The sequence below is a fragment of the Dermacentor andersoni genome, chromosome 3 (assembly GCF_023375885.2).
Source record: "Dermacentor andersoni chromosome 3, qqDerAnde1_hic_scaffold, whole genome shotgun sequence".
NCBI classification, from domain to species: Eukaryota; Metazoa; Arthropoda; class Arachnida; order Ixodida; family Ixodidae; genus Dermacentor; species Dermacentor andersoni.
The window spans coordinates 40304577-40332500 of NC_092816.1; the positions used below are offsets into that span (position 1 = coordinate 40304577).

Genomic DNA, 27924 nt, shown 5'->3' on the forward strand with positions numbered 1-27924 from the left:
CTTCAAGTTCAGTTTCAACAGTTGATATTAGTAACTTCAGCCATTGGCTACCGAATAGCAGAACCTCGTTCATACGTTTTGGAGGGGGACAAAAATGCGAGGGAAACGTAATAACCGGGAAAACGTACGATCCGAATAACTAAAAATTGGACACACTCAACTGTAGTTGACATTACGAAATGCAAAGCGGTGCGCGAATCGTTGCACATGAGACACTAACACGCATCGAGCTGGTGGTGCTTCGGCGGCCCGAGACACGCGTTTTGTTGTTTTCCTATTGCGCAGTGTTTATAGACAGCGACGGGAAACCGAATAGGAATCGAGGTGGTAGGCGATGCTGCACGCCGCTGAAGCGACACGTGACGCTCGCGTCGCGCCGCCTGCAGCAGCGAACGGCGGCAGGTTTGGATTATCGCCTACTAAAAGCGTGCAGTACGCGCTGTACGTAATACAGATAGGTGAAGGCTCTTGGCTCTCGTCGCAATAGGTTTGGCGGCGATAGCTGTGAATAAGGCGTGAGACGACCCGGCAGAAGATCTGCTGGTGCCGGAATAAGAAACAAGTGCGTGCCGGCGTTTTCATGCGAGTCGGGCGGGCGTGTATTGCGGTAAAGCTGCCGCGCCGGGCAACAACATACTATTCTCAATCGCGTGCTCTTCACGCCTTGTCTTGTCTTCATTTTAACATGGCATCTAGCGGCCGGAAAACGGGTACGATCGCAGACTGTTGCAGGGAAAGGCGGCGCATTTGCGTTGTTGCCTGTTAAAGCGTGCATCACGCGCTGTGAAACAGATGGGCGAAGGTGCTTATCGCTATAGGGTTGGCTGCAATAGCTGTAAATGCGGTGCAACGTCTCCGGAGATTTGCTAGTACCGGAATAAGGAATTGGGTGTGCGCCGGCGTTTTCACGCGAAACGGGCGGGCGAGTATTGTGGTGAAGCTGCCGCCGGCGAGTGGCTGTGTACTGTTCTCGATCTTGCACGCCTAGCGCATATTACTTTTTACGCAGGATCTAGCGGCCGGAAAACGTATCATACGATCGCAGTTTTGCGATGTACTGAACGTTGGTGCCGAGAAATAGTGTATTCCAGGAACGTATGAACCGGTTAAAATAAGCGTTACTCAATTGGGTCTTATTTTGTTGTCTTGTTCTCCATCGCGAACGTTGGGGCCCAAATCGTGTGTAATGGGATTGTGTCAACAAGTTTCTGCTGTATTATATGCACTGCAAGAGTTTAAATTATTTTTGCCCAGTACGCACACTACACAAACTTGCACTGTCACGTTCATTACATAGTTCTGTTCGAGAATAAACACTGCCAAAATGCAAACGAATCAGTGTTATTTACTATGTGAAGCAGCACTTCTCAGTTCAGAACCCTAGCTGCCAGTCAGTCGCATATTCATTTTTGTGTGAAAAAGCTTGGAAAATTTGTGTGGAAGCTTGGAAAGCTTGGACTTCCCCGCGACGAAGGGCCGCTCTTAATTGTCGTTGGTGGGACGAAAGCGTGAGAAGCGTAGTGCAGCGCACGCAAGATGGGCTGTACGGTGACAATGGCTACGATATGGTGCCACAGTAGCGCGCGTAGTCTCTGCTGTGAATCGCACCCACGTGCTGCCTCTTGTGATCACCCAAGGCAAACACGCCACACTTAGCTCCGTTTGGAACGTGCTGCATGAGACAGATTGTCAGCACTGGCCAATACATCGCGTAATGAAAACGTATGCAGCTGGGCTCAAATTACACAATGGATGGTATCGTAATCGCCAGTGAATTTCTTTTATTTGTATATAATTGGAGGTAAAACAAACAAAACCATCCTAACCCAATTGCTTTACCCACTCTGGCCTTTTCTGCAAGCTACTCTTTTTCCACACAGTTGAACATTTATTTTGTTTTTAGCATCCTATGTTGTTTTAAAACACATTCCGATAAGTATCGGTAACTTTTCTTGTAATTTAACTTGACAAAGCCTGTACTATATACAATACAATTATAGTGCTGCTGTCCTCTGGGAGATGCTCCAAACTTTTTCACACTCTTTTTTTAATTTTTTGGTGTGTCTTTTTCTTTATTTCTCAAAGTACCATGTCCTTATTTGAAATATACATATATGTAATTTCAAAATCAATTCCAACAACTGGTGACAGTAACATTCCTGTTAATTTATTATGATGAAGCCTATATGTTCTGACAAACATGTCACACGTTTTGCATGAAGGAAACAATTGTATTCTATGATGTGGATGATGTTGGAGAACAGCCACAGTGGCTGTATCACAAGTCATAGTCTGCCACGCTTTGCCTGAGGTACTCTTCATACAGTCGTTGCTGAAAAGAGACCAAACAATCAGTTTTTTTTTCAACTCCAACCCTGTGATAACATGAGCTGTTGATAATTTTTTTTCTTTCAATTTTCCAACCATAAAGGCACATGACTACTGCAAGAAAAACAAGCATGAAAACAGTATAGCCATATGCCATGACTTTACTACATTATGATGTAGCGCTACCTCTCCATAACATTTTTTTGGTTTTCACAGATGTCTCCCTGAGATTCTCGTCATAAACCACAGAAATTTAAGCAAATAACCTTAAATAAATTTGTATCCACACAACAACAAACCATGTTCAATGTGCAACAAAGCTTCTGACTCAAAAAGTTTAATTCTTTTGTTTGTCTTCAAACTTTGAAAATCCACAACGATGTGCCGTTCCAATGAGAACATAAATTTAAACAACTGAAGCTTACCCCACTTGATGGTTTAAAAGAGTGGAACTTATATTCGGCACTACTGTAACGGCCTCTAGCATCAGTTAATGATCTCACCTTCTTAGGCTTCACATAAGTTGTGAGGTAGCTTTGAGCTTCCGACAGTGTACGCTTCTGCTGCCTCGTCAGTATAGGCTTGAGCCTGTAAAAGTCAGTGCAGCATTATAACTTCTGCTACAGCCACAAGAAATGTTTTATCAAGCACCTTGCATATCCATTCGAACAACAATGCCTGCCTAATGGCCCACACAATACCCTCTCCTTGTTGCGCTACAGCTCTTCGACCACTGCGTACACACCAGCAACTGAGCCGGTCCAACAAACCTAACGGAAGCACAAAGCAAACGATCAAGAACACGCTCATCTTGACTCAGCCGCGCTAATCCTCAGGGACAACAGTAGCCACTACTAATGTGCACTGTGAATCAGGCCTAACAAAAGCCGAATGCGAGAACAGCCCTTTGGTATTCATTTATGTACTTGTTCTTGCATTAACAGGAGCACCAGGTGTACGTTATTCTATCAGCAGAACCACTGGCTTATTACTGCTCAGATGTCGCACAGCGACAGCATGATGCAGTGTATTTCATTCAACACCACATTTGCGAGCATTACTTGGCTGTTTTGTTCCAAAACAGCCAAAGTGCACATCGTCTGTAGCATTGCCATTCACAAAAAATTTTGATTTTGGTGCAATGAAACAACGGCACCATCTGTTGCCACTATGGTGAAAGGCATGTTCCACCACAACGGTGAGGAATGGCAACACCTTCATTATTATTTCCTCTCTTTTTAATGGTGTGTCACTGTCCACCCATCCTGAAAAGCCACACGTCACCATCAGCAACAGCAAAATCAACATTTTTTTTAGTGGCATCAGCACGTCAGCTTTAAGGACCCCAGGTGGCCAAGATTAATTCGAAGCGTGGTTTAACGCATAGCCCCTTTTCAGACCTTAAATCTCATGTGCCCTCATCATCTTCTTATGAAGGTTGTTCCTGGGAACTCCCAAATAAGGCTTACTAAGGATGCAAATGGAAATAAAAGTGCAGCTGCAGAAGTGCCGTGGTTGACGGTCAGAGCCTCCAGTGTCACCAGCATTCTAGGCGCGGATTCGATTCACATTGCTGCTGCCAATCAATTTTCTTTGTTTTCTATCTCTTCTCTTTCTTTTTTCATCTTTATTTGCTTTGGCGCACATCTCATCCCATGCTTACCATATTTATTCAAATATAGATCGACCTTTTCTTTTGCCAATATGTTAGTAAATATGAGCTATCGACCTGCATTCATGACCAAAGAATCTTGGCCTATATTCTGGAGCAAAGGTAGCAAAGGTACCGAGCTAACGGAGTTTCTCAAGTGCACCCACCGTAAAGCCAGTCTGTAGGTTATCCAGACTGGCTTTAAAAGATGCTTTATATCCAACGCACTAGACAGCACCGAGCATGGCATCGTTTGTGGTGCCAAGGAATCCTGCAAAGCATCCGACGACAAAAACTTCTCAGGCAGTTCAAAGATGCAGCCTGCGGCATCGACTAGTGAGGTTTAGTATCCTACCTGAGGGTAAAGAAATGTGTGTCATGTTCACAGTGCTAGGTTTTCTAAAAAGGGGTAGGTCGACCTATATTCAAATTATATCTTTTATTTCTCGGTGAGCTCAGCATACAGAGGTCGACCTATATTCGTGTTCGACCTATTTCTGAGTAAATATAGTAATTCCTCGTTCGGCTCAATTGCATGGGAGTGCAGCAGTTAGCACATCAGACTCCCAGTTGCACCTGCGGCATGGGTTCGATTCCCACTGCTCTCGAAAAGCAGAGCTTCCTTTCACGGTTTTCTGTTTTTGTGGTCACACATCAAACCGATCTACCATTGAAAGAGCCTACAGCAGCTCAAACTCTGGAGAACACCACTGGCAAATGATCTGCGCAGTCTCGAACACAATAAAGGAGTCTTACTTTTATTTATTTATTTCCTCACAGGACCACAAGCTGCATGCACTTCACAACTGCACCAGTGTACACAGCTGCTATCAAACCCTTGTAGAGTTGTGCGCAACAAGAGCTAAACTCTGCAAGCAAGGACGCGCTAGAGGCTCACCTTGACTGCCACTTGGCGAGAACTAAAAAGATGATGGACACAGCAAAAAGGGCAACCATCACGCCCAGCCGGATGGAGTCTGGTAGCAGGCCTGATAATATCTGCAGGGGAAGCTGCACACCAGAAAAAGAATGTAATAAAAAAATTTAGAGTCATCACACCTGCTCAAGCTTGTGTCATGTAGGTATACGCTAGTAGAGTGGAATTGCAGTGGCCTAATGGCTTAAGAATGTGTACATCACTAAGGCACAAGTGACAAAACAGGCGAACACGACTGCTGGCCTTAGCCAGCAAGCGTTTGCTTTTTAGCAATGAGTTCATCAACAAGGATTTCATTCACAAAGGACTCATCTACGGGAAATCGATGCATAAGTGATAATTATATTGTCCATAAGGAACGAGAAGAAAGGGTACGACAGGTACTGGCATTTAGCCAACACTTGTTTTGTCTTAATGCTCAATCCACTATGCATTCTAAATCAATGCACCAACTAGCTCTACTTGTCTTTGTTAAAGGGGTACTGACATATCTTCCAACTATTCGTTTGTTTGAATGAAATTCCTAGACCTCTAAACCCCAGAAAAGACACTTTCAAGCCTCAGAGCACCATAAATTATTTAACGTATGCTACTAATAGCTTTCCTGCAGTGAGTTTCAGTTTTGTTTCTACTATGTTATGATGTTAAGACATAGAGTATGTGGTCCTGTAAGAGCAGGCCATTGTGACGTTATGACACTCTCTCTGGCTCGTTCAGTCACCTCGTATGCTGCTACTTCGTTGTAAGGGCCGATGCAGCAGCATAGCGACGACCATGCTCGGAGTATGTGCATTGGCATTGCCAGCAACATAAAGCAGTTGTCCGCACTACCTTCCAACTGAAACTTGGGCTCAAGGCAACATTGAAGGGAATGCCAAGAACAAAACTGTAGTAGATTTTTCGTGTAAATCTTAGGCAGAAGCTGGGGGGGGGGGGGGGGGGAGAGTGCATGTCCTCAATTCCACTTCTATTGTAGAAATGTCCTATTCTCAACTGCCTGTCTTTTGATCCTGAGCCCTATGCGAGTTTGTCACGGTGCAAAATGATGCAACACATTTTCTTACCATTTTTCCCTGAGGCCACTAAGGACTAATACTAGCAGCATGCTTTGAGGCAGCGACGGTGTATTGAAACTCGCTGTGAGATTGGTCTATATATCAATCAATCAATCGAGGTGATGCCATCACTCACAGTAAAGAGGAAGAGGAACTCGACGGTGCCTGTCCCCAGGTATGAGAAGAGTAGCTCCTCGGGTGCACTGCGGAGGGCCAGGTTGAGCAGAAGCAGGGATGGCAGCGCAAGGCCAAACAGTCCGAGGCACAGGCCCCTGCCCCCCGTGCTGAAGTTGTCTGACCTCGCCTTGCTGCAGCAAAGGGGAAAGTGTGTATGAGGTACACAACTCGCGAGACAAGCGAAAAAATAATATGATGAAGCTATCTTCAGGGAGGGGCAACAAAGGCTTGTTCAGGCCGAGCCATTCAGTGTCTAGCGTGGCACGGAATAGGATTTGGTGGCGGCAAATTCTGCCAAAAAAGCCTTTTCCACAGTCAGTGGTTCTAAATTGGTTTCTGCCGCCGCTGCCGCCGTAATCCCTCGCCACGCACCAATCGGAATGCAAGTCAGCTAGCGAGTCTTCTCTCGCGGCACAGCGCAACTGCATTTGAGCCCAGCATCTTGCAGACGACTATCGCAATAGCAGATGTTAACAGGGGCTGTGAGATGTTATCGGGTTCTGTACAATAAGTGCCGCATCAAACACAAGTAGCACGCTGTGAAGGTCAAACTAATGCAAAAAATAAAAGAGTGCAACCTCAACACGAACCAGAAAAACTCAGAAAAAAAATGTGCAGAGGGCAAACTCTGAGTGGGGGCGTGCACCTAAGTGAGTGCATACTCGGCAAACCACCTTAATAGTAAAATATTGCACACTCTTTTTTGCTTTTGCAGTATTTTGAGAGCTGGCAGCAGCTTCGACAGTGCGAAGGACAAGCAATGTGAACGGCCCAGCGTTTCTATGACTGGAGATTTCGTGCCACTCCAAACATTGAATGCTTGGATGTGAACAAACCCCAACTGCTAGGTTTGGCGTTGCAGTGATTGAGACCTTTAAAGGCTAACTGCAATTATATATTGGGCTCCGTAAACCTAGTTTTAGACAGAGATATGTAGAGCATCTTCCCTACAAAATTTCACATTTTAAATATAGATGCATCATGAGAAGTGCAGAAATCAAACAAACACAACAATTACAGCTCATTTATTTATTTATTTATTTATTTATTTATTTATTCATTCATTCATTACTGCAGAGTTTGGTGTCGAAGCAGTAAGGGCATAAAGATATGAAAATGCACTAACAAGATGTGATTAAGAAAATGCTAGAAATGCATACAAACAAAGCACAGTGCGTGATAATGTGTGATCTAAGCACTTACAATCATTCATTCTGTGTTTAAAAAAAAAAAAGAGTATTTGAATGTGCCTATTCTGTCAAAATACGGAGTTTGGATATGCCAACAGCAGTGTTTGTTTTTTTGGGCAAGATCACCAGGTCCCGGCCAAGTTAACAAAAAGCAACCAAGTGATGATGACGATAACTTGCATGTAATTCTGTCTTTCTACATTTTAATTGTTCCTAGATGTCTTCCATAATCATTTCCAAACTATAGCTTTAATTTACCTCCTCTAATCATAAGTCAACATTTGCAATCCGATAGAGGAGAACACAACTACCAATTACTTAAAATGATCACTGTGTACATGACAATAGACCCCACAAAGCACTGCTTGAATTCATACACAGCACAGGCCCTATGCACATGCAAATACATACACAACAGTACGCTAAGGCAAGCCTTAATTGCAATAAAATAAACAATATCATAACTCAAGACTGTGCTTTTCCTATAAAAGTAGCTTTGATGTATCCAGATAGCCCCCTAATAAGCTTTTCACTATGTCATTAGAAGCAGTGACACGCAAAGGCACATATATGGCTCTTGCTATAAAACGGGGGCGAGGCACTAAATTCAGCGTAAGTCCGTTAAGTAACCTTATAATCACTCAAACAGTCACTAGGACTCCAAAATGGCAAACTTATTGGTAATGCACTGAAAACTTGCCACATTTATCTTCTTCCTCACTAAGGTACCAACGCTAATGAGTAAAGCCTGGTTACAAGTGGCACAACATACGATGAAGGGTCAAGGGCTACCTTGGCGCTAGTCAGTGGAGGAATTGAAGGAGTAATTTCTTTCTCTGTACTTGAAGAACGCGAACGTCACTAGACTGCACTACTAACTCATTAGCTTGCACCTACGTCGCCAAAGTCAAGTTCTACTTGTCTAGGCCGCAGTCTTTCATCTCTGCTTACAAGAAACGAACCCCACTCTTCAGCTCATTTTACATTCAGTACAGGGAGCACTGGATTAACTTTGACCACCAAAATTTGTTTAATGTGACCTAAGTCTACGTATAAAAGCGCTTTTTGCATTTTGCCCTCATCAGAATCCAGTCCACACGGCAAGAAATCGGACCCGCAACACCGTGCTCAGCAGTAAAACACCATGACCACCGAGTCACCGAGGCTGTGATTTTCGTTGCATGATTTCATGTTCACAAGACTGCTTTACAAGAAAACTACATAAACAGTTCAGTAATGGGCCTTCAGTTATGCACTTTACTGGCTTCATGGCTGGAGTAGGTTCTTTTTCTTTTCTACATCACTTTGAAACATCACATCTGGCTTGTCTACCAAGTTATGCATCTATAAAACCACTTCAGAAATTTTGAATGACTGATACAGTCTTGGGCAATTATATTCTTCATTCAGACACTGCGTCCACCAATGCCATTAAATTTCGAGGCATTCACACAAGAGCACTTTCTTCTTACGACTTTGAACTTACTTGTCCTGGCTAATTCTGAGTGACACTTCATTGCAGAGTCGTTCACAGTCATGCTCGAGAGAGTTGAGTGCATTCTGCACGGTCTGGTTGATGGTTTTCTCAATGTCCTTGCACACCGCTTCAATTTGGTTGACGCAGCGCACTGCTTGCTGGTTGGTTATAAAGAAAAAAAAGAAGAAAAAAAGAAGTTGTGGATGATTAGCTACGAGCTGACACACATTTACGACACACTTCGCCTTTTTCAGTCTGAAATCCAAATTAGCATGTTAGGCGGGTGAGCAGTCAATAAAACTAAGGCGGCGGCGATGCGCTGATGACGAAGAAGCGTGTAAGCACGTAAGCAGTAAAAATAATTGGCTAGTTTTTGCATCTCGATGTGGCAGCATCTCCTCCTCCACCACAAAACAATCAACATCAGGAAGCAAAATATTTTTGATCACACAGTATCAAACAGCTAAGCGAATAGTACGCTTGCCACACAGGCACAATAAATGACAATAGGTGTCTAATGCCTTGAGCTGCTTATGGCATTATTCTTGGATTGATGCTATCTATACATATCAGAATTTGATGTCATTAAGTGCCATGACAATGATGTGCCCAAAATATTTATTTATTTATTTATTTATTTATTTATTTATTTATTTATTTATTTATTCAAAATACTCACAGGCTCCAAATAGGAGTATTGTGTGAGGGGGGCATGTACAGAAAATGAAGGATACAAGAAAGCAGCTCATGCATCATTATACAATGGGTAACAGTTTCACAGGACACAAAGAACTAATGAGAAGTATAAAGTTACAAATATAAGGCCAGAAAAATATTGCACAGTATATGCAATCTATGAAGGAACATTGAAATGGCGGCTAAAAGGGTGACTAACGAAGTACAAGGCAGTGAATAACACAGTTAGGAAAACCAGAGCAGTACTTGGTCTTTGAAGGCTGCAGAGTCATGTAATGCAACGATGCGATCAGGAAGATCATTCCAGTAGCTTATGGCACGTGGAAGCGCTGATGAATTAAAAGCCGTGGTTCGACCAAATATGCGCCTAAAGCTGTGGCTATTACAAAGACAACGGGATGTACGATTGAAGATTCTCACTGCTATTTCTCACTACAAAACAATTTTGCAAAACATGGCGTTAACTTCTGCTGCACAGACGACAAATTGGCTTTGAGCAAAAGGTTCATCCAACACAACCAGTGCCAAATGTGGTGGTAGGAATTCACTATAATGTATACAATTTGCACTAGTAAAAGCACAAATTTTAAACAAATTTTATAAATATGTGGTACAAGATAAATGCATTGACAATGGAGGTAAAATTTAACTCATAATGGACAGTGTGCCTGTCATGTACTATTATTTTCATTGACCAGTATTATTATCTACATCAACCACATAGCATTCCATCGTGCTATCGATTTAGCACTTCGCTGATATAGCATTGATAAGTGTAAAAATTATGCTGGCTGGCATAAAAGTCGGTAAAAGACCCCCACCGCTTGGCTAGCTGTGACATTTTCATTACAATCCAAACGAAAGCTCCTGAATTGATAATAAGCATACTGGTTAAAGAAAACTGCACACAAATATCATGTTCAGCAATCTGATAGCAACATATACATGGTGCATAAACTGTCATATACATTGGTGCATCAACGGCCTAAGTTCTACTTATGAAGTTTCCAATTAGGCTGAACAGTGAAAAAAAAATGAGTTGTTGCTTTAATTTAGGTGCACAATGTTTACAGCTCACCCTGGCAATAAAGACTTCTACGACCATCTGGAACTTCCCGAACAAAAACACATAGAATGTGATAAGGTGAGGATAGAACAACATTTTGTTGCTCTTAAGGCCTGCCTTGGATCTTTTGTAACATGCACACAACTCCCTCTGGGACAGCAACATCAACCTCAACATTTTAGAAGGCTCCCGCCCTACAAGCACACACATGCACAGGCAGCTGCTTAAAGACCGGTTATATATTAAAAAAGCTCCACAACACACACATATTTATGAAAGGCAAATTGGTGAACACTGATTTCTGGACAGATCACAATAGCCAATTAAGCACCAATATAGTTCTGCTAAGACAATGAGTCAGATAATCCAGTGACTAACCAAAATGTGGCTCACAGAGAAAGCCATTTTCGAATCTCTCATGCAGAGATAAACCGCTCACCAATACATCACTATCTGGGAACACAAAATTTACAACCAAGATTTACAATCAATTCACACACAAACCCACTTTGCAATGTTTCTTGCTTGGTATATATGTATGTTCTAATCTAATTAACGATTCCACAAGTAGGAGAAAGCATGCAAACAGGCCTTGCATGCATCTACTGGTATATGTAATTCAAATCATAATTTTCTCTCAGATCTTAGGTAATTTATTCACATCTTCATATAATTCAAACCTGACACACACAGAATCTGTGGCTGCAGTTTGGATTAAATTAAAGTGAAGTCAGTATTTGTATCTGTCAACTGACCTTGCTTGCATCTGGAATGTAGATGGCCGGCATGTCGAACCCACATCGGTTTAGGCCTGGCCGCTTGCACAGCTCCTGGACAATCTGCATCATGACTTTCTAGAAAAATAAAACAGACAGAATGTTCTTTAACAGATCTAAAGCTTATGCACAATGGACAGTGGCAGGACCAATGACTGGCTAAACACCAAGATAACAATGCCCAACTTATAGCTAACAAGCTTCTCTGTGACACTGTCAAATTACCCTTGATATACCTACATATAATATTAACCCTTTAGGTGCTGGCAAGAAATCCAAAAAAGCATTCAGAAAATGAAAGGTTTCTAAATTGCTCATCTGCAGAGCAAATTCCTCGCATAGCAAAAATAAATAAATAAATAAAATAAACCAAGGGGGCAGTCAATTGTGTGTCTAAAAATACAAAATGACATGAACCCTGTACATTGTTTATAAATGAGGGAGTTGATAGGGCTTTAGTTCTGTTGCAACTGCTTGATGCATTACATTTTGGAGGAAGCATAGGTTGCAAATGCAAAAAAGTCAAAGTTCTCGAAGAGTGGCTGTTGAGGATTAGAGCATTGCTTTCGTATGCTAGATTTCATAACATACTACAGGGCAATGTCCCCCACCATACGCCTTACGCGAGACGCATGTTACTTTTACAGACTCTTGTCAGCACTGCTTCGACCTTTGCTACAGACAATGCACCACCATGATGGATGGATGTTGCATGCCTGCTGTGAATGGGATGAGGTCCACAAAGTGCCGTGTTATCAAACAAGTAAGGCCTGCTTCCGAAGAACGTGTCCGCTTCAGGGGGTAGCAACATGCGACTGGCAGGCGCCACTTTTAATATCTCTGCTGGACGAACGGACTTCGTAGGTGCCTTAGTGACTAAAGAGGGAGCTCCCCAAAACATCAAAATGAAATGTACAGGCCCCGTTCGTTATTCGAACCTTGAAAAAAAGCGCCAAACCATGTGGACAGAAGAAACTCATCCTTGGCACTTTATGCAAGAAAAAACAAATTGTAACCAAGTAGGACTTGTCTATGGCACTTAAAACACTAGAGACTTGTTTCATCCACATAGAAAACTTTGCTTTTTTTTTCCGTTGTCTTTTAAACATTTGATCCATGTTAGCTGGAACACCCCATATAATTCAGGAAGTGTACAGTGACAACGCAATGTCAACTGCTGACTCGGCGATAGCAGTAACAAGCTACGTAACTGATTTTGGGTCGCATTTCCTCCACCTGCCGCAAACTTTTTCCTCTATGATTGCGCACTAAAGCTGCCATTATATGCACATTATATGTGCATTATATATACAACTGTAATTTAGTGTCTTGCCAACAACTGGGTAAGGAAAAGGGCCCCGACTGAGAGGTCATGTACTCGCCTGCCTGTCGGCTTCATGGCCCGCCTCGTCTGCTTTGCTCAAGTAGAACCGCATCTTGTCAACAAATCTGTCGTTAAGTTCTTCGACAATGTTGAGGGTGCGCTTGCACAGGGCTTGACCAATGGGGTCAAAGAATACAAAGATGAGATCGGCCATCTGACCTGCAGAAAGAAACAGAAATCGAGTTTCAGAGAACAAAAAACTGCCAGAGTAGTGTCTAGCTTAGGGGGCCTGCAGGAGTTCTTGCAACTTTTGGCACCAAACCAGCTTTCATTACGATGTGGAAAAGTTCAGAGTGCAATGTATAAAAATTCATTTATCCAATCACTCGAGCTGGAAAGTGCTTCAATTTATGGGGTACATTTTTTTAAAAGTAAACCTTTTCCGTCATCCATCTCGGAACACATGGAGTGCAGAAATATCCTTTTTATGCAACAGCTAAACTGGTTTGAATGAAATCGGTTGCATGTGAAAGAGGAAGTTAAATCCTACTGATTGCAAGGAGATTTTTCATTTAAGCCTTTTTTTTAAAGAGTCCTGAAACACTTCTTGAACATAGTAAGAAAACGTTACCTATCTACTAACGAGGCTCCTGTGAACATGTGAGCCCATTATTATTGCATTTTGTGCAGCAGGGAATTTACAATCTCGTGCCAAAAGCAGTGAAATATCACTTGCTTCCCCTGGCTTCCCACAATGTTGTCAACGCCAGTTTCATTGCAAGCTGCTGGACCTACAACAGCTATTGGCCGATTTCGTAATCGAGAGAACATTCTCAGTAATACAATTATTGTCCATTTATTGCTCTTTATTTTACTAAATGCAAATGTACGAGTGCAAGTCCACAGGTAATTCAGGGATGAGACTTGACAAACGAAACAATTCTTTCCATGACCTGTCACGAAAAACGCATGGCACTGTGTCTTTGAAACATTTCTCATTTCCCACTCTGGCTAGCTGAGCACTCCTTTTGAGTGAAGCGCTCACCTGAAATGAAAGATATATACGTCTGCAATCTCAAAAAGAGAGAAAGACCATTTCATCTTAACACTGCCGGTCTAAACACGACAACTGCGCTTGGCCTTCAATGTGAAAAGCATAGCATAGATACGGCGGCTGCAATGAGGTTGTAACGAGGTTGCCACGAGCTGTCTCGCGTTTGACCTCTGGGCGGGGCCAGTGGGACATTGCTTCCTTGCTGTCTCCCCTGTGTAAGCTTTCAGCACACTAGTGTAAATGAAAGGAGAAAGAAAGCCTCTGATTGATTTGATAACTACGTCACTTCACTTGCGTGTGAAGGATCCGAAAATTTTTTGCTGCAAGAGATTCGTGAGGCGATGTAATTTAATAGTGATGTCATTCTACGATTAGTTAGAAAAGTGTTTCAGGGCCCATTTAACTGCAAACAATTGTAAATCTTCCATAAAAATAGAAGCATCAGGTCAACAGCTCTCTCACTCCACAACAAAAACAGACATCATGATTTACTAGGCTGCACATATTTAGCACCAAAAGCAGATAAATATGGTATTTATAAATCGCCCTGAAGTGTGCCAATTATTGCGAATGCAACATTTGTAAGACTCACATAAATAAAGTGCTGATCTTATGTAAACTGCACTCTATTATTATTTTTGCCTTATCTAACCAGTTCACTTGATGTTGCCTACAAAACTGAAATGCTTGTTCCCTATGCAGAGTTATGAAGTTGTGAAACTTCACACTTTCATCTTTCTTCAAATAGATTGCAATCTTGCAAAACATCTGAGGACCTAAATAAGTAAGTTCCACTCTTGAGAGTCACTCCAGAAAGTAAGAATTTTTTTTTTCCCAAGCTGAACCTAAAGTACTGTCATCAAAAGTTGCATTAGAAAGAATGCTCACATACTCACCTAGCCAGAGGATCGTGTGGTTGACGTCGTACGGATACTTCATGTCACCATCAACCAATCCCGGCGTGTCAATAAATGTTACCAGGCTAAACCTCTTCTGCCTCGAAGTGGAAATCTCCGTGGTCAGGTAATCCACCACACCTAAAACGAGGTATTGCAAGGTTGGAGAAATGGAAGAAGAAAAAGGAAAGAAACTTGAAGCGATCGTTCAGAAATTCAGCCAAGCCACTAGACCTCTAGGTGCTCAACTAACTGCAGTATAATGCAAGACTTTTAACGCTAATGCTTGTAGGAGCTTTGACCTGTTTTGTACAAAACAACGGGGAAAAAAAATGCATATTTAACAGTTTAGCCAAGCACTTCACAAACTAACTCAACTAGAAGCTGCGTGTCCCTTTTATCTCTGTCCACTACTAAATGCAAAGGTGCCATGGCAGCTCAGTGGCGATCGCATAACACTGCTAGCTCAAGGTTGTTGTTTCGATCTCGGCCGCAGTGGCCACATTCTGATGGGGACGGAATGCAAGTCCACTCGTGCACTGTGAATTGGGTGCACGTTAAAGAACGCCAAGTGGGCAAATTATTCCGGAGCATCCCGCTAAGGTGCGACTCATAATCAGATCACGGCTTCAGCATGTAAAACCTGAGAATATAATGTTCTACTTTACTAAAATGCAAATGTACGAGTGCAGCAAGTGTACAAGACGTTCAGTGATGAGACTTGACAAACAAAGCAATTCTTCTTTTCATGACCTGCAAAGAAAAAAAAGCATAGCACTGTGTCTTTGAAACATTTGTCATTTCCCACTTAGGCTAGCCGGGCACTGTCTTTGTGTTAAGCGCTCATATGAAATGTGAAGCCTGTGTAGTGAGCTGCTGCGCCCAAACTCGTCAACAGTCAGAAGAGCAGGTAAAAAAACACTCAGGGGAAGCACAATATTGTCTCGTGGTACTGTTTTGTTCAGTCGAGCAACTAACTGAATTTTTGTTCACAATGCCCAGACAACTGGACTGTACAACTAGGCAGCATAAAAATTTTGGTTTCTCATCAAAGAAATGCAGGATTGTTAAAACGATGCCGAGAGTAGGATTGTTCCCTATTGCCGAACCAAGAATGTCCACATGCAAGTGACAGACAATTGCAACAATGCATGCAATTTTGGGGAACAAAACAAAATAAAATGTGTCAAACAACGTTGCAAATGCAATACATAGTTCATGCAAGCAGCTACTTGAAACAAAACAAAACAAAGAAAAACCAAACGTGGGCGGGTCTTGCAGAAGGGGTGCTCTCGACGGGAGTTCAGCAGGAAACCAGCCCTTCATTGGGCAGCTTGCCCCATTGAGACAACAAGCCAGCAGCCCAAAGATGGGCTAATCCCCATGCGAACGTACTTGCATCCAGGAATGGATAGGAACAGCTTCAAGCACACGCGCAGGATCAAGGGTCCACACACAGCAGTGTTTGAGTGCAACACAAACATGCCAGCATAGATGTATCCAAAAAAGCAATGTATGAGGGAACATAAGTGCCGCTGATTGACACTTTCTGAAGACGCATTCTAACAATGTTTTAACAATGTTTCACTTATTGGCTAGCATGAATACACTGGTACTGATATACTTATCAACTTCTAGTATATTTTTACATTAACACCTATATCTACATTATGTTACAACACTGCAAGCAGAGCCAATTATTCTTTATTGTAGGACTCTCCTGCGATCTTCATGACAGTTTGTGACGCAATGTGTGAAATATAAAACAAAAGTAAGAAAGCTTGAAGTTGGCATTACGAGAGCATAACACCACAGTTACAGAATAAGCAACGAGTAACCAGAGCAATGCTTTGACAAGCATCCGGACTAGCACTTCATGTGACTTCCCAACCAGCAATTTATGCCTTTCCTTCATTCAGAGCAATGCTTTGACAAGCACCCGGACTAGCACTTCATATGACTTCCCAACCAGCAATTTATGCCTTTTCTTCATTCAAGAGTTTCTTTCTTATTTATCATGACACAACCATTTCTGAACTCTACACAATATAAAGGAAGAAAGCCAGGCAATGATGATTAGCAGGCTTAACTGTTTTATGCTTATTAACTATGGTTTGCAGGAACAAACATACACCAACACAATGAAGTAGAAAGGCCCCTGATTCCCCAAAAACATAACCTCACCTTTAATCTTCTGTAGTGGCTTGAAGTGTGGGTAAAGGTGTAAGGTGGCATTCCCCTGAAATCGATATTGACACAAGAAAGTATTAATTGGACTAATAATTTATACAATTATGAAGCTAAACAATCAGCACATCACACATCTGAACATGTCACCGTATACAGAGCTAAACACAGCAAACACCTGTGTTACCTTCTGTTCCTGTACAATGGTGTATGGGAAAACTAAAGGAAAAATGAATTCTTGGGTTTTATGTGCCAGAACCACAATATGACAATGATGCACACTGTAGTGGGGGACTCCACACTAATATTTACCACCTGGAGTTCTTTGATGTGCACCTATACATATGTACAAGTATATGTATGTACATATGCAGCTGCTACAGCCGGGATTGAATCCATGACTTCAAGTTCAGCGGTGCAATGCAATAGCAACTAAGCTACCATGGCCAGTTATGAGAAAATGAGGGCACAGCGCTTCAGCATGATACAAGATATGGAAGCATAATTGCATATTTGCCTTCCTGCCTGCCTTTGTCAAAACACGTTTCCGATACTTGTAAGTAGCTGGGAGCGACACATGTTGGAGACCATTTCCCACGCAGCATCTGCATGATATTTGATATTGTCCAGTCCTGTACACTTCTGCAAGCAGTGCACCAGGCCCATTCCGAAGGCAACAAAAGCATTTATAGATGCTGCCTGGTGGACATTAAAACCATGTGATGAAACCTTAATAACTGCTTGTCATACAAAAATGTTGCCCAATTTGCTATGTCATGCAGAGCAAGCGAAGCTTTGACAAATAAATGCAATGGTATCCGTCTCTCAATGGCTGCATGTTTGACTATGTCAAGATAGAACAGGACATGGGCTGTTAAATATGTTGCAAATATGTTGCCAAGAAAGAAAACAAAAGCTAACATTAGTATTTTTTGATGTATATACCTTGAACATTTATCAATTTAATCATTTTCATGACATAATTATATTCATCAGTGTCTTTAACTTTTATCAATATAATTATTTATGTGGCCTCAATATAATTGCAACTATTCTTTTTTGCACTTTCTTGTAACTAGATATCAATATAGATACCTGGATAACACCATGCTAACAACATTAAAGCCAAGTGCTTCAGAGGTTCCCCAGCTTCACAAAGACTGCCTGAACAGAAAAATGACAAGGTATCAGAGTGAAATTATTGGGAATTACTGCTACTATCAATATGTAACACAACTAAAGCCCATTGCGAAGACCTAAAGGCCAGTAAGTTGTCACTGCCTATGGGTGGCTAGCCTTGACTTTTTGCGATCGGGTGTACATAGTCTTATCAGTGTTATTCAGTCACAGGGCACCTGGATAAAAGCAATGTGTGCCTCAATGTAACACTCCTATCGTGCTTCATTGTCTATTAGTGACCAACAGACGGCAAAGTGGATTGTTCCCAATGTAATAAACATGATTAAATTACAGGCAGCTACGCATAAAGGTTTCATTTGTAGATAGAAATGTACACAAGTTGTGTTGCAATACTTCATTACACGAAATCATATGGACTGATGAGATAACCAGATTCGCAGTTTACAGTGTGGGCTCATGTGACGAAGGGACCGGAGATCTTCGGATAGAACCTCTGCCGTGCAGTGTCCTTTATTATTTTGCTGCTAAATATAACTTCATCAGTCAGCCTTATCTTGAAATTCCATCCAGCCAATGATAAATAGCCATTCGATCACTAATTACACAACAAGATAAGGTGTAGCTGACAATGCCATGCCAATAATCTGTGCAGCATTCTGGCACGCAGCTATCAAACCAATATAGCTGCAATCGCTCACAGCTGACAAAGAGAGTACATTTACTAGAAGGGCAGGAAGTAAGGGGGAGGTGAGGGGGTCAGGTTTCACTCACTGTTGGCTCTTTCGCAGGTTACCTTACAGCTCATACGAGCAGCCGAATGTCGGTTGCACAGATGGTCGCACAAAAAGCGCGCGCAATTAGTTCGCGATCACGTGATCCAAGCATGTGCGCGCGCTTGTGCGCAATAACGTGTCGACGAGCGCCACGCTGTTAACCGAGTTATGCACCAGTGACCAATTGCGCAGCCTAGCAGACAGACTTGACGCGTTCCTTGCGAGTTCTCTGAGTGCGAATCTCAAATACAAATCTACCTAACACCACCTTTCCCATACACTTTTACACCTAAAGCTTGACTACAAGAACACAGCACCTCTAAGCGAAGAAAGTTCCATCGCGCATCACTGAGACAAAAAAAGAATATAAAGAAATAAATGAAGAAATGAATCGATGCGCACTTACCGTGAGCGACTCCCGCTTCTTCCCGCTCGTGACGAGCGCGAAGCCTTGGGTTTCGATGGCGACCCCGGTCTTCTGCACATGTTCCTCGATGTACCTGCACAAGAGCGCGCTAGGTGAGCGCAATGTCGCGCCGAAAAGCAGAGCGCGAGCGTCAAAGGGGTACCGCGGCGACGACTACGGCGGTGCGAACGCGCACAGTCACAGCAGCGGTAGCTGGGGGACGCCGCGCAACAGCCGACTACCGCTCGCGCACAAAATCCCGGCCACTCGTCGTCGTCGTCGTCGGTTGACGAAAGACAAAAAAAAAATGAAGGCGAAGAGAAGAGAGAGAGAGGGAAAAGTCAGGGCTACGGCGCGGCTTCGCTTCGTAACACGCTCGTCCGTTCGCCCGCAAGGTCCTTCGAACGGCACAATGCGATTACAGGTTGCAACGACGGCAGGTTGCACGACGCGTAGTTGCCTGGGCTGCTGCCGCTACCAGCGCAAGGACAGGAATATCACGAGATTCACGTCCACTGCCACAAAACGCCGCGAACGCGGACGACGCTGGACGCGCGCGCGCAGGAGCGCCTAGCAGACGACAACGGAGGGCACACAACTGAGCGCAGCAGCGCAAACAAGGGCTGTGCTCCTGCAGCTCCTGCGCGCAGCTGGGCAAGAAAAATGAAGAAAGGCTGAAGGTGGGGGGGAAGAAAGAGAGGGCATTCCCGTTTCTAGGTTAGGCGCATGCATGCAATGCACGGGGAGAGCTCGCGCTGCTGCCGCTGTCTTAGCGCTCTACTTGCGCGAGCGAGCAGGCTCGTCGGGCAGGCGGCTTTCATGCGCGGACGTTGTAACGGATCCGCGCCGCCAGCGCGGCCTCACAGTGCGCTGCGCACGGAAGTTCCTCTCCTCCCACCAACAAACGTCAGCGCCCGTCAGGCTCGCGGGATCGAGTGCGTCGCACAATGCTTCGCGTAGCACCCGACGAGTAACGTTGACGCGCCTCATCAAAAGTAAAAATCTAGCAACTTTACTAGAGTTCGATGACAGCTCAGTGACGCGACGTCGCGGCACGTCTGCTGAATGCATCGTCTGCTAACGCGCTCATCAGGGCTTGAAATCGTCACATCCGTCGGCTGTCCAAGGCGTCTCGACTGTTCCCTGCAGCATGCATCGCAATAGTAATATTCCGGCCCTCGGGTTCGTCATGAGGAAATAACCGCTTGCCGGACGCCAGAACGCAGATCTTAAGCTAAATAAAATTTAACCTAAACTTCCGCGAAATGCGAGCTGATACGCTAGCTCCTCGCGCTATCCGAATACTGCAACGTAACTCTAGCCCGTGGATGAACTAGCATATGAGAGAAAGAAAAAAACGCGGCAATCACAAACCGTGATAGAAAGAGAATAATGCATCTCGCGGAATGGAACAATGTCACTCTCACCCGATCGAAGACGGCTGCAGTAGTAACACCGCCCGCCGGAGACCCAGCGCTAGACGCTAGCTTGCAACAGCCGGAGAGAGAGAGAGGGAGGGGGGGGGCGGAGCGGAACGGGGAAGAGCGGAGAGCCGGCAGTACGCATACACAGGAAGGACAGCGCTCACATTTCACACGCCGCGTTGTCGGTCCGACGAAACCGCACCAAAAAACGAAATTACACCGTTAGCTGGCGCGTGTCGGCAATACGCTGCGCGCGCAGCACACTTTTTGCGAAAAGGCGGCCGCCGCCGCCACTGGGTCTCTTCCTTGCGACGCGAGGAAGCGGGCGGCAGCGAAGACGAGCGGCGACCACAAGGCGACTGGGTGCCCGAGCAGACGGCAACAAACAAACAGACGCAAGTGCACATCGTCCGTGGCGCCGCAGTCGTCTGGACACCGGCGCAAGAAAAACTGTCCGGCTGGCCTCTTCTTCGCTCCGCTGTCTTCGCAAGATGGACAGCGCAACAACATAGACGCGGACGAGACCGCAAAGTAGAAGAGAGAGAGAGAGAAGATGGACAAGCTCGCGGGGGAAGAGCATCACCGATTTTCTTCTTCCTGCTTTTGCTTGCCCGCACACGAGACCGTTTCGACAGGTAGGAAAAAAAAACGAAAAAAAGAAAAGCCGCCAGTGGCAGCGCACGCGAAGATTCAGCGAGCGCGAGCGCCGCGTGCTGCCTTCAGTGTCAATCGCTCGGGGATCCACAAAAAGAAATAAAATGCGCCCGTTTCCCAGAAGCACCTAGGACAGCAGCGCGCTCTTTCTAGACTCACGCGCCGTCCGTGTCAGCTGTTTTCAGAACCAGTTTATATATATATATATATATATATATATATGTGTGTGTGTGTGTGTGTGTGTGTGTGTGTGTGTGCGTGCGTGCGTGCGTGTGTGTGTGTGTGTGTGTGTGTGTGTGTGTGTGTGTGTGTGTGTGTGTGTGTGTGTGTGTGTGTGTGTGTGTGTGTGTGTGTGTGTGTGTGTGTGTGTGTGTGTGTGTGTGTGTGTGTGTGTGTGTGTGTGTGTGTGTGTGTGTGTGTGTGTGTGTGTGTGTGTGTGTGTGTGTGTGTGTGTGTGTGTGTGTGTGTGTGTGTGTGTGTGTGTGTGTGTGTGTGTGTGTGTGTGTGTGTGTGTGTGTGTGTGTGTGTGTGTGTGTGTGTGTGTGTGTGTGTGTGTGTGTGTGTGTGTGTGTGTGTGTGTGTGTGTGTGTGTGTGTGTGTGTGTGTGTGTGTGTGTGTGTGTGTGTGTGTGTGTGTGTGTGTGTGTGTGTGTGTGTGTGTGTGTGTGTGTGTGTGTGTGTGTGTGTGTGTGTGTGTGTGTGTGTGTGTGTGTGTGTGTGTGTGTGTGTGTGTGTGTGTGTGTGTGTGTGTGTGTGTGTGTGTGTGTGTGTGTGTGTGTGTGTGTGTGTGTGTGTGTGTGTGTGTGTGTGTGTGTGTGTGTGTGTGTGTGTGTGTGTGTGTGTGTGTGTGTGTGTGTGTGTGTGTGTGTGTGTGTGTGTGTGTGTGTGTGTGTGTGTGTGTGTGTGTGTGTGTGTGTGTGTGTGTGTGGACTTTTCCCACTTTGACACTCCCAATGGTAACGCAAAAATAAAAAGGCATCCTCAAATCTTGCGTGAAGCGGAAACTGACTCAAGTCGTCCGCATACTTCACGCGAGAGCTCTTATGCTTTCATCGATTCTAAATGTCACAAGTACATGCCGTAAGGAACCGACAATGTTTAACGCCCACTGGTGTGCGTAACTTTGGGCAGCCGTAAACGGGGAAAACACACGTTAACAGGTGCTGACAGCGTTCGGAAGGGGACAGTGCCCGAGGGCACTAACAGGAAGTGCCACTCCCCGTGGATCATATTTGGCGACAACAGCGTTTTCGCAGTGCTTTAAACGGTTATAAGTCGTCACAAAAGCGCCACGAGGCGCCACGCTGGCCAAAGTGGAAGGTATGTCCAGTGACTGACCGACCGAGAACGCGATCTCCGTATTATGCGTCCGCCTTGTTCTAACGGATGAAGAAGCAGCGGATGTCGTTACGTAAGCCACTGCTGCGTACTAAAGAGACTCTTTTAAAGGCCTTCAAGACTAGCTTGAGCTGCAATTAGAGTTAAAAACCGTTGCTAGCCGTTGCACCGAAGTGTGACGCGCACTGTACATATCCGGTCGATGAACAGAACCGAGGCGAAGAAAAGAAAATAGAAAAAGAAAGGAAATCGAGTCGAGTTTTTCAAGCGTATTTGCCAACCTGTGAACTTTAATTTTGGGAAAATCCCGTAAATACAACACTGAGGAGAAAGTGAGGGGGGTGGGAAGGTAGCACACTTGTTTTTGAATGCCTCCGGAGCACACTTGCTTTGTAGGATACATAGGCACGTTATTAACGATTACTTAACTTTAGACGCAGCCCACTCGCAGCAACAAACTTGGAACAGCACAGGCCGAAAAGCAACCAAACGCGTTTATATTACAGTGACCCTGTTCGGCTATTTTGCATTTACCGATTTCGCCTGCTTCAGGAACTGGTCAGCACAAACTTGCTCGAAGCAAGTACATTCGCCATCAGAAGCTAGGCTTCCAACAGGTTTGGAGACTGACGAGCGAAACTTCTTTTCGCGAGCAGCATTTTTCGTAGAACGTGCCGTAGCACTCGTAAAATCCTAAAACGGGCCACAAAATTCGCAAGCTTTTACACAAAATTCGGGACTGCTGGCAGTTATACTGAAGACGGGTATGTCCACCTGTGGAAAATTCGACGAAGCGGCACACCGAACGATCGAGGTCGAACGAAGAGCGAAACTCTCCCTAGCACAGCTGCGAAGACACCCGTTTAGCCGAGCAGACGACCACGACGACTCGCGCGCGAGCGCGTGCATATATGTGAGAACCGTAGCGCGGTGCGGTATTCTTTTTCCTTCGGTAGGCGTTGTTCGTTGTTGTTGCCGCACAGCGGTGACTGCTAGCAACCCTGCCTCTGCTGCGATTTCGCTCTCGCTCACACGGGGAAATGTCAAGCTGCGAGATAAGAAACGTAAGAAGCCGCGCGGCGCGCGCCATCTCCTCCACCTCCCCTCCTGCCGGGCACATAGACATACGCACACACACACAAACTCGCCTTGCGGACACGCAACAAAAAAAAAAAACCTCTCCGCGGTACAGGCAGGCAGGCGGGCAGGAAGGCAGCGGGGCAGGCGGTGATCGCGAATGTAGGTCACGCAAACCCTGGCGACGGACGCCGTTCGCAACGGAGGTCGCCGATTCACTGCGAGCGCCTTTTTCAATGACGCCAGTTGCGGAAACTGGAGGTGGACCTAGCGTTTCGAAAGACGACGTAGAAATAGGCCCCGAACTTCGTAGCTTACAAGCTTTCGCGCCACCTGTGGACAAACAGCCGAACTGAAAGATGTCGTTCCTTAGGGCAAGGCACAGCAGGCAACGCAGGTGCATATAATGAATAACGAATCTCGCAAAGGAGGCGCCTAAGTCGGCGAGCTCTTCTTAAAAGCTGGTCACTTGCCGATGACCGCATTTCGTTGCGGAGCTTCGCAACTGGTGTCATTTGAGAACTCCGGTTCATTGGCCGGTCGGACCAGGCGATGGAGGCTGCCTGGAACGGCGCGACCAATCGGAGCGTTGCCTACGCGTACAGCTGCTGCGTTCTGCGATGAGCGGCTATTCTACAGTATGCCTTGGAGGTCGGCCGTCGATGCAAACGCGGAGGGTCACGATCAGCCACGTCACAACGAGAGCCCGCTTTACGAGCAATAAAAAAATCGAGAAGCTGTAGTCCACGTGCTTCGCGTGCCTCTACGAAATCCAAGGTTGCGCGACGCGGTATCGTGTCCTAGCTGCGTCGAGTTTTAACCAGGGGATCGGTCGACCACTTTCCGAACTGCTCCGATCGTACGGCAAAACCATTCCTATACCGTGTTCGCACAACTACCACCATAAAAGTACATATAAAAACAAAAAGAAAGAAAAGAATCACGCTTATGGACAAGTGAAACCGCGTTAGGGTGCCACAAAGCAAATTCCTTGAATGCGCGCGAAATGCGATTCAAAGCAGCGTCAAAGTTTATGAAACATCCAGTGCACTTAGTCTAGTCTGTCGTTGTCTCACTACCCTCCTGCGCATTGCCACTTAACAATTTCTATCTGCGCCAACGTACGACTGTAGGTACTCATAAAAGTTGAATAGTGTGCTGGACCTGTAGGTCTTAAATAAACACGCATGCAACTTTCAAGTATGAGTGCGCGGCGATCAGCAAACGATACATTATGTACAAAACGCGACAACCGACATAGGTGAGCAAGCAGCACGTAAATCCTGAAAGACAGGCACAGATTTGTCGGATGCTCGATCCTGGCATACGCCGAAGCCCAATTCCACACAAACATAGGAACCGTGCACCGGCTTTCTGTCCATATATTTTATTAAGCCGCAGAATTAGCATAAGTACGTTAATGCCGGATGACTCACCGATGCAGTGTTAAGATGCAATGTTAGAAGCAATGTTAAGAAAAATCTACGTAGAACCTAATTCCACTAGCAAGAGCCCCACTAGCGCGTAGATTTGTGTCTACGCGTTTTTGTACAGCATCCGATTCACACAAGCTTTCGTTTGCCTGCCAAGCAGGGCACGGAATGAGAACGGAAAGCCACCTCGAGTATCGATACCAACGGTCGGCAGCTGATACGAATGTATACAATAACGCACAGTCAACAATGAAGGCCCCGACAGTACCAATTGCCAATGCCAATTCAAGCTTCAATGCATCGGGTCGATAGGGTTAGTCAATACCGAAGATCGTAGGTAATGCCCAATGCCAATACCAGTCTGCCCGAACTGAATACCAATGTTCAATAGCACATAGTTGATCTCATGGTCAATACACATGGTCGAAACTCGCGGTGTTAGTCAATACCACGAATCTATATGTCGATGGTCAGTGATAACGGCCGACGCAAAATGTAACTATTCCTGTCAGTAAAAAAAAAAAAAAGAAAAAGAAAAGAAAGAAAAAAGCACGCATCCTCTGCGCCCACAGCGAAATCTAAACCAAATCGATGAAGTTTAATTAATACATCAAAACCAAACCGCGCGATTATAAGTTCGCAGAAACCGTCCGCATGCCCCACTGCTATTCTGTTGGCAACAAAGTGACGACGCGGTTCCCGTCCGCTGCAAGCCATCGTCCTCTCTGGCACATCATCACGCGGCGCCGGCAAGCAAGCGTGAGGGCGACTAACCTTTTTTTGCCACGTCCAAACGCAACATCACACGCGCGACAGCACAACGGGCAACGGTCGTTGTTCCTGTATACGGTAAACGCTTCCAGGGAGGCGAACTGCGCACGCACGCACGCACACAGACACACGAGATGCCCGCTTCCCCCCCACCGACCACCTCCTCTCTCTCTCGGCTTTCGCATTCGTTCGATCCATCAACCTTCGCAGCTGTCACAGTCAAGTGTGCTGAGCCTCTTCCGTACACCCGCACACACACACACGCGTTCAGCCACGCAACGCTTCAGCGCGGCTTCTCTTCATTTTTTTTTTCTTTCCTGGTTGCGTACACAGACCTCCCGCAAGGCCAACGACGCTGAGGTCGTAAGCGCGAGCTCCCGACGCGGTTGTCGTCGTTACGTGAGGCCGAAAGCACCCCGACTCATCGTTTTCTCCGAGCTCGCATATGTACGTGTATGCGCTCCGAAGAGGAAACCCCGAACGCCAACGCACGGTAGTTATAATACGTCAGCAGCTTAAATCGCTCCTCGTTAGCTAAATTTGATAGCACCGGAGTTGTTGTAAACAGCCCAGGAGTAGAGGCTCTGAGCGTGAGGCCTAGGGTTCGACTTCCGGTCACGGCTGCTGCATTCCTACGAAAGCGGAATGTTAAAAACAGGCAGACTTCAGCGATTCCCGAGACTCATTTACTGCGACGGAAAAAGCAGACAACAAAACTGACGCTCCTGCTCTTTTCTGTTCGACGCTTTGAACAATCATCTTCACCGAGTTACTTTTTCGAGTGCTGCGTTGGAGCGAGAGAGAGCACGAAGGTTACTTCGCTCGCTGCCGCTGCCGAGGTTCCTCTCGCGACAGCGCTCTGACAGCGAGTGTCCGCGGTCATCGAATGCGATGTGTGCAATGCATGTCTGCCTGTGCGCGCTGACACCATGTATGCTTATCAATTTAGTTAGTAAGCAAGTGTTTACAAGTTTATACGGTCGATATAACTACTACCTTTACTTCGTATGGCTGTCTAATAATTTGCTGTCGCAGTGGATGCTTCGCCTTTCGGGCGATACGGCGACTTTTTTTTTTCTGCACCACATTTTTATTAATTGCCTGTGGCAAATAGTACAGTATTAACCCTTCATCTAAATTACTCGACTGGGAGGCCATCACATCTATGACAAATCAAATTAAATAACAAATAATTACGCTAATTACATGTTAATTATATACTTAACGGTGCATACTTCAATATACGAATTGTAGCGAGTGAGGCGGCAAGGCATGTAGACTTGCAACGAATTCAGAGGATATATAGGATAGATTTCGACATATATATGTGCCGTCAAAGTTGCGGTAAAAATGCACTGTTGTTCCACTTTTGTAAGAAAACGCTGTTGTATGCGATGAAGCACAAACGAAACTGAAATGCCAATGCATTTCGTCGGACAGCCTGAAAATTATTACTATCTCGAAACTGGCGTATGCATAGTCCCGATAATTCCTTCTAAGCGATATGCCATGCATACTCACTAGCTACATATTCGTAAATTGAAATATGTGCCGCAAAGTAATTAATTTAATAGTTCATTGACGTAAGTACATTAATAATTTAATTAAGCATTTTGCTTTTTCGCAATAGTAATGGCCACCTCATCCAGTAATTTAGATCAAGTGTCAGAATTATGCTTTCTGCTATAGGCAATATTTAAAAACTTGACGGAGCAAAATAAGAAATACAAAGAATACAACCTGTATATGTTCGGTGTTTATTTGTGTATTTGGCCACCGTGTTCCATTTGGCCCCACGGATGCACTTAATTAAAAGCGCCATTATGACACTAAAAAAAAAAAATCTTCGACTGAACTGCTGGTGCTCATTAAAGTTCACTCTCTCTCTTGGCGCACGCAAAATTTGCCAGAACTTGTGTGAAAACGCATACCAGTTGATGAAGGTGCTCTTGCCGGCCGAGTGGTTGCCGATGAGTAGAACGACGATCTTCTTGCGCGGTGGAAGTAGCGTCTGGCCTAGGGACTCGGCGATCTTCACCAGCCCTGCGCGAACGAGAAAGGCGCGCCGCGTCGATCACTAACGCGGCCGTGCTGC

At 45.1% G+C, this 27924-nt stretch overlaps 1 protein-coding gene across 1 annotated transcript in view; it reads right to left on the minus strand.

Annotated features, from left to right (window-relative positions):
- Positions 1-2145: 2145 nt before the first annotated feature.
- Positions 2146-27924, minus strand: part of LOC126517508 (uncharacterized) — a 57910-nt gene continuing 32131 nt past the window's right edge. The window contains exons 3-13 of the mRNA XM_050167241.3: positions 27761-27872; positions 19134-19227; positions 16812-16866; positions 14628-14768; positions 12736-12896; positions 11333-11431; positions 8825-8973; positions 6108-6279; positions 4878-4990; positions 2832-2916; positions 2146-2332 (exon numbers count right to left, since the gene is read on the minus strand). Coding sequence (XP_050023198.2) covers positions 2279-2332; positions 2832-2916; positions 4878-4990; positions 6108-6279; positions 8825-8973; positions 11333-11431; positions 12736-12896; positions 14628-14768; positions 16812-16866; positions 19134-19227; positions 27761-27872 — 1235 coding nt within the window. The 3' untranslated portion in view covers positions 2146-2278. The remainder of the gene's footprint in view (positions 2333-2831; positions 2917-4877; positions 4991-6107; positions 6280-8824; positions 8974-11332; positions 11432-12735; positions 12897-14627; positions 14769-16811; positions 16867-19133; positions 19228-27760; positions 27873-27924) is intronic.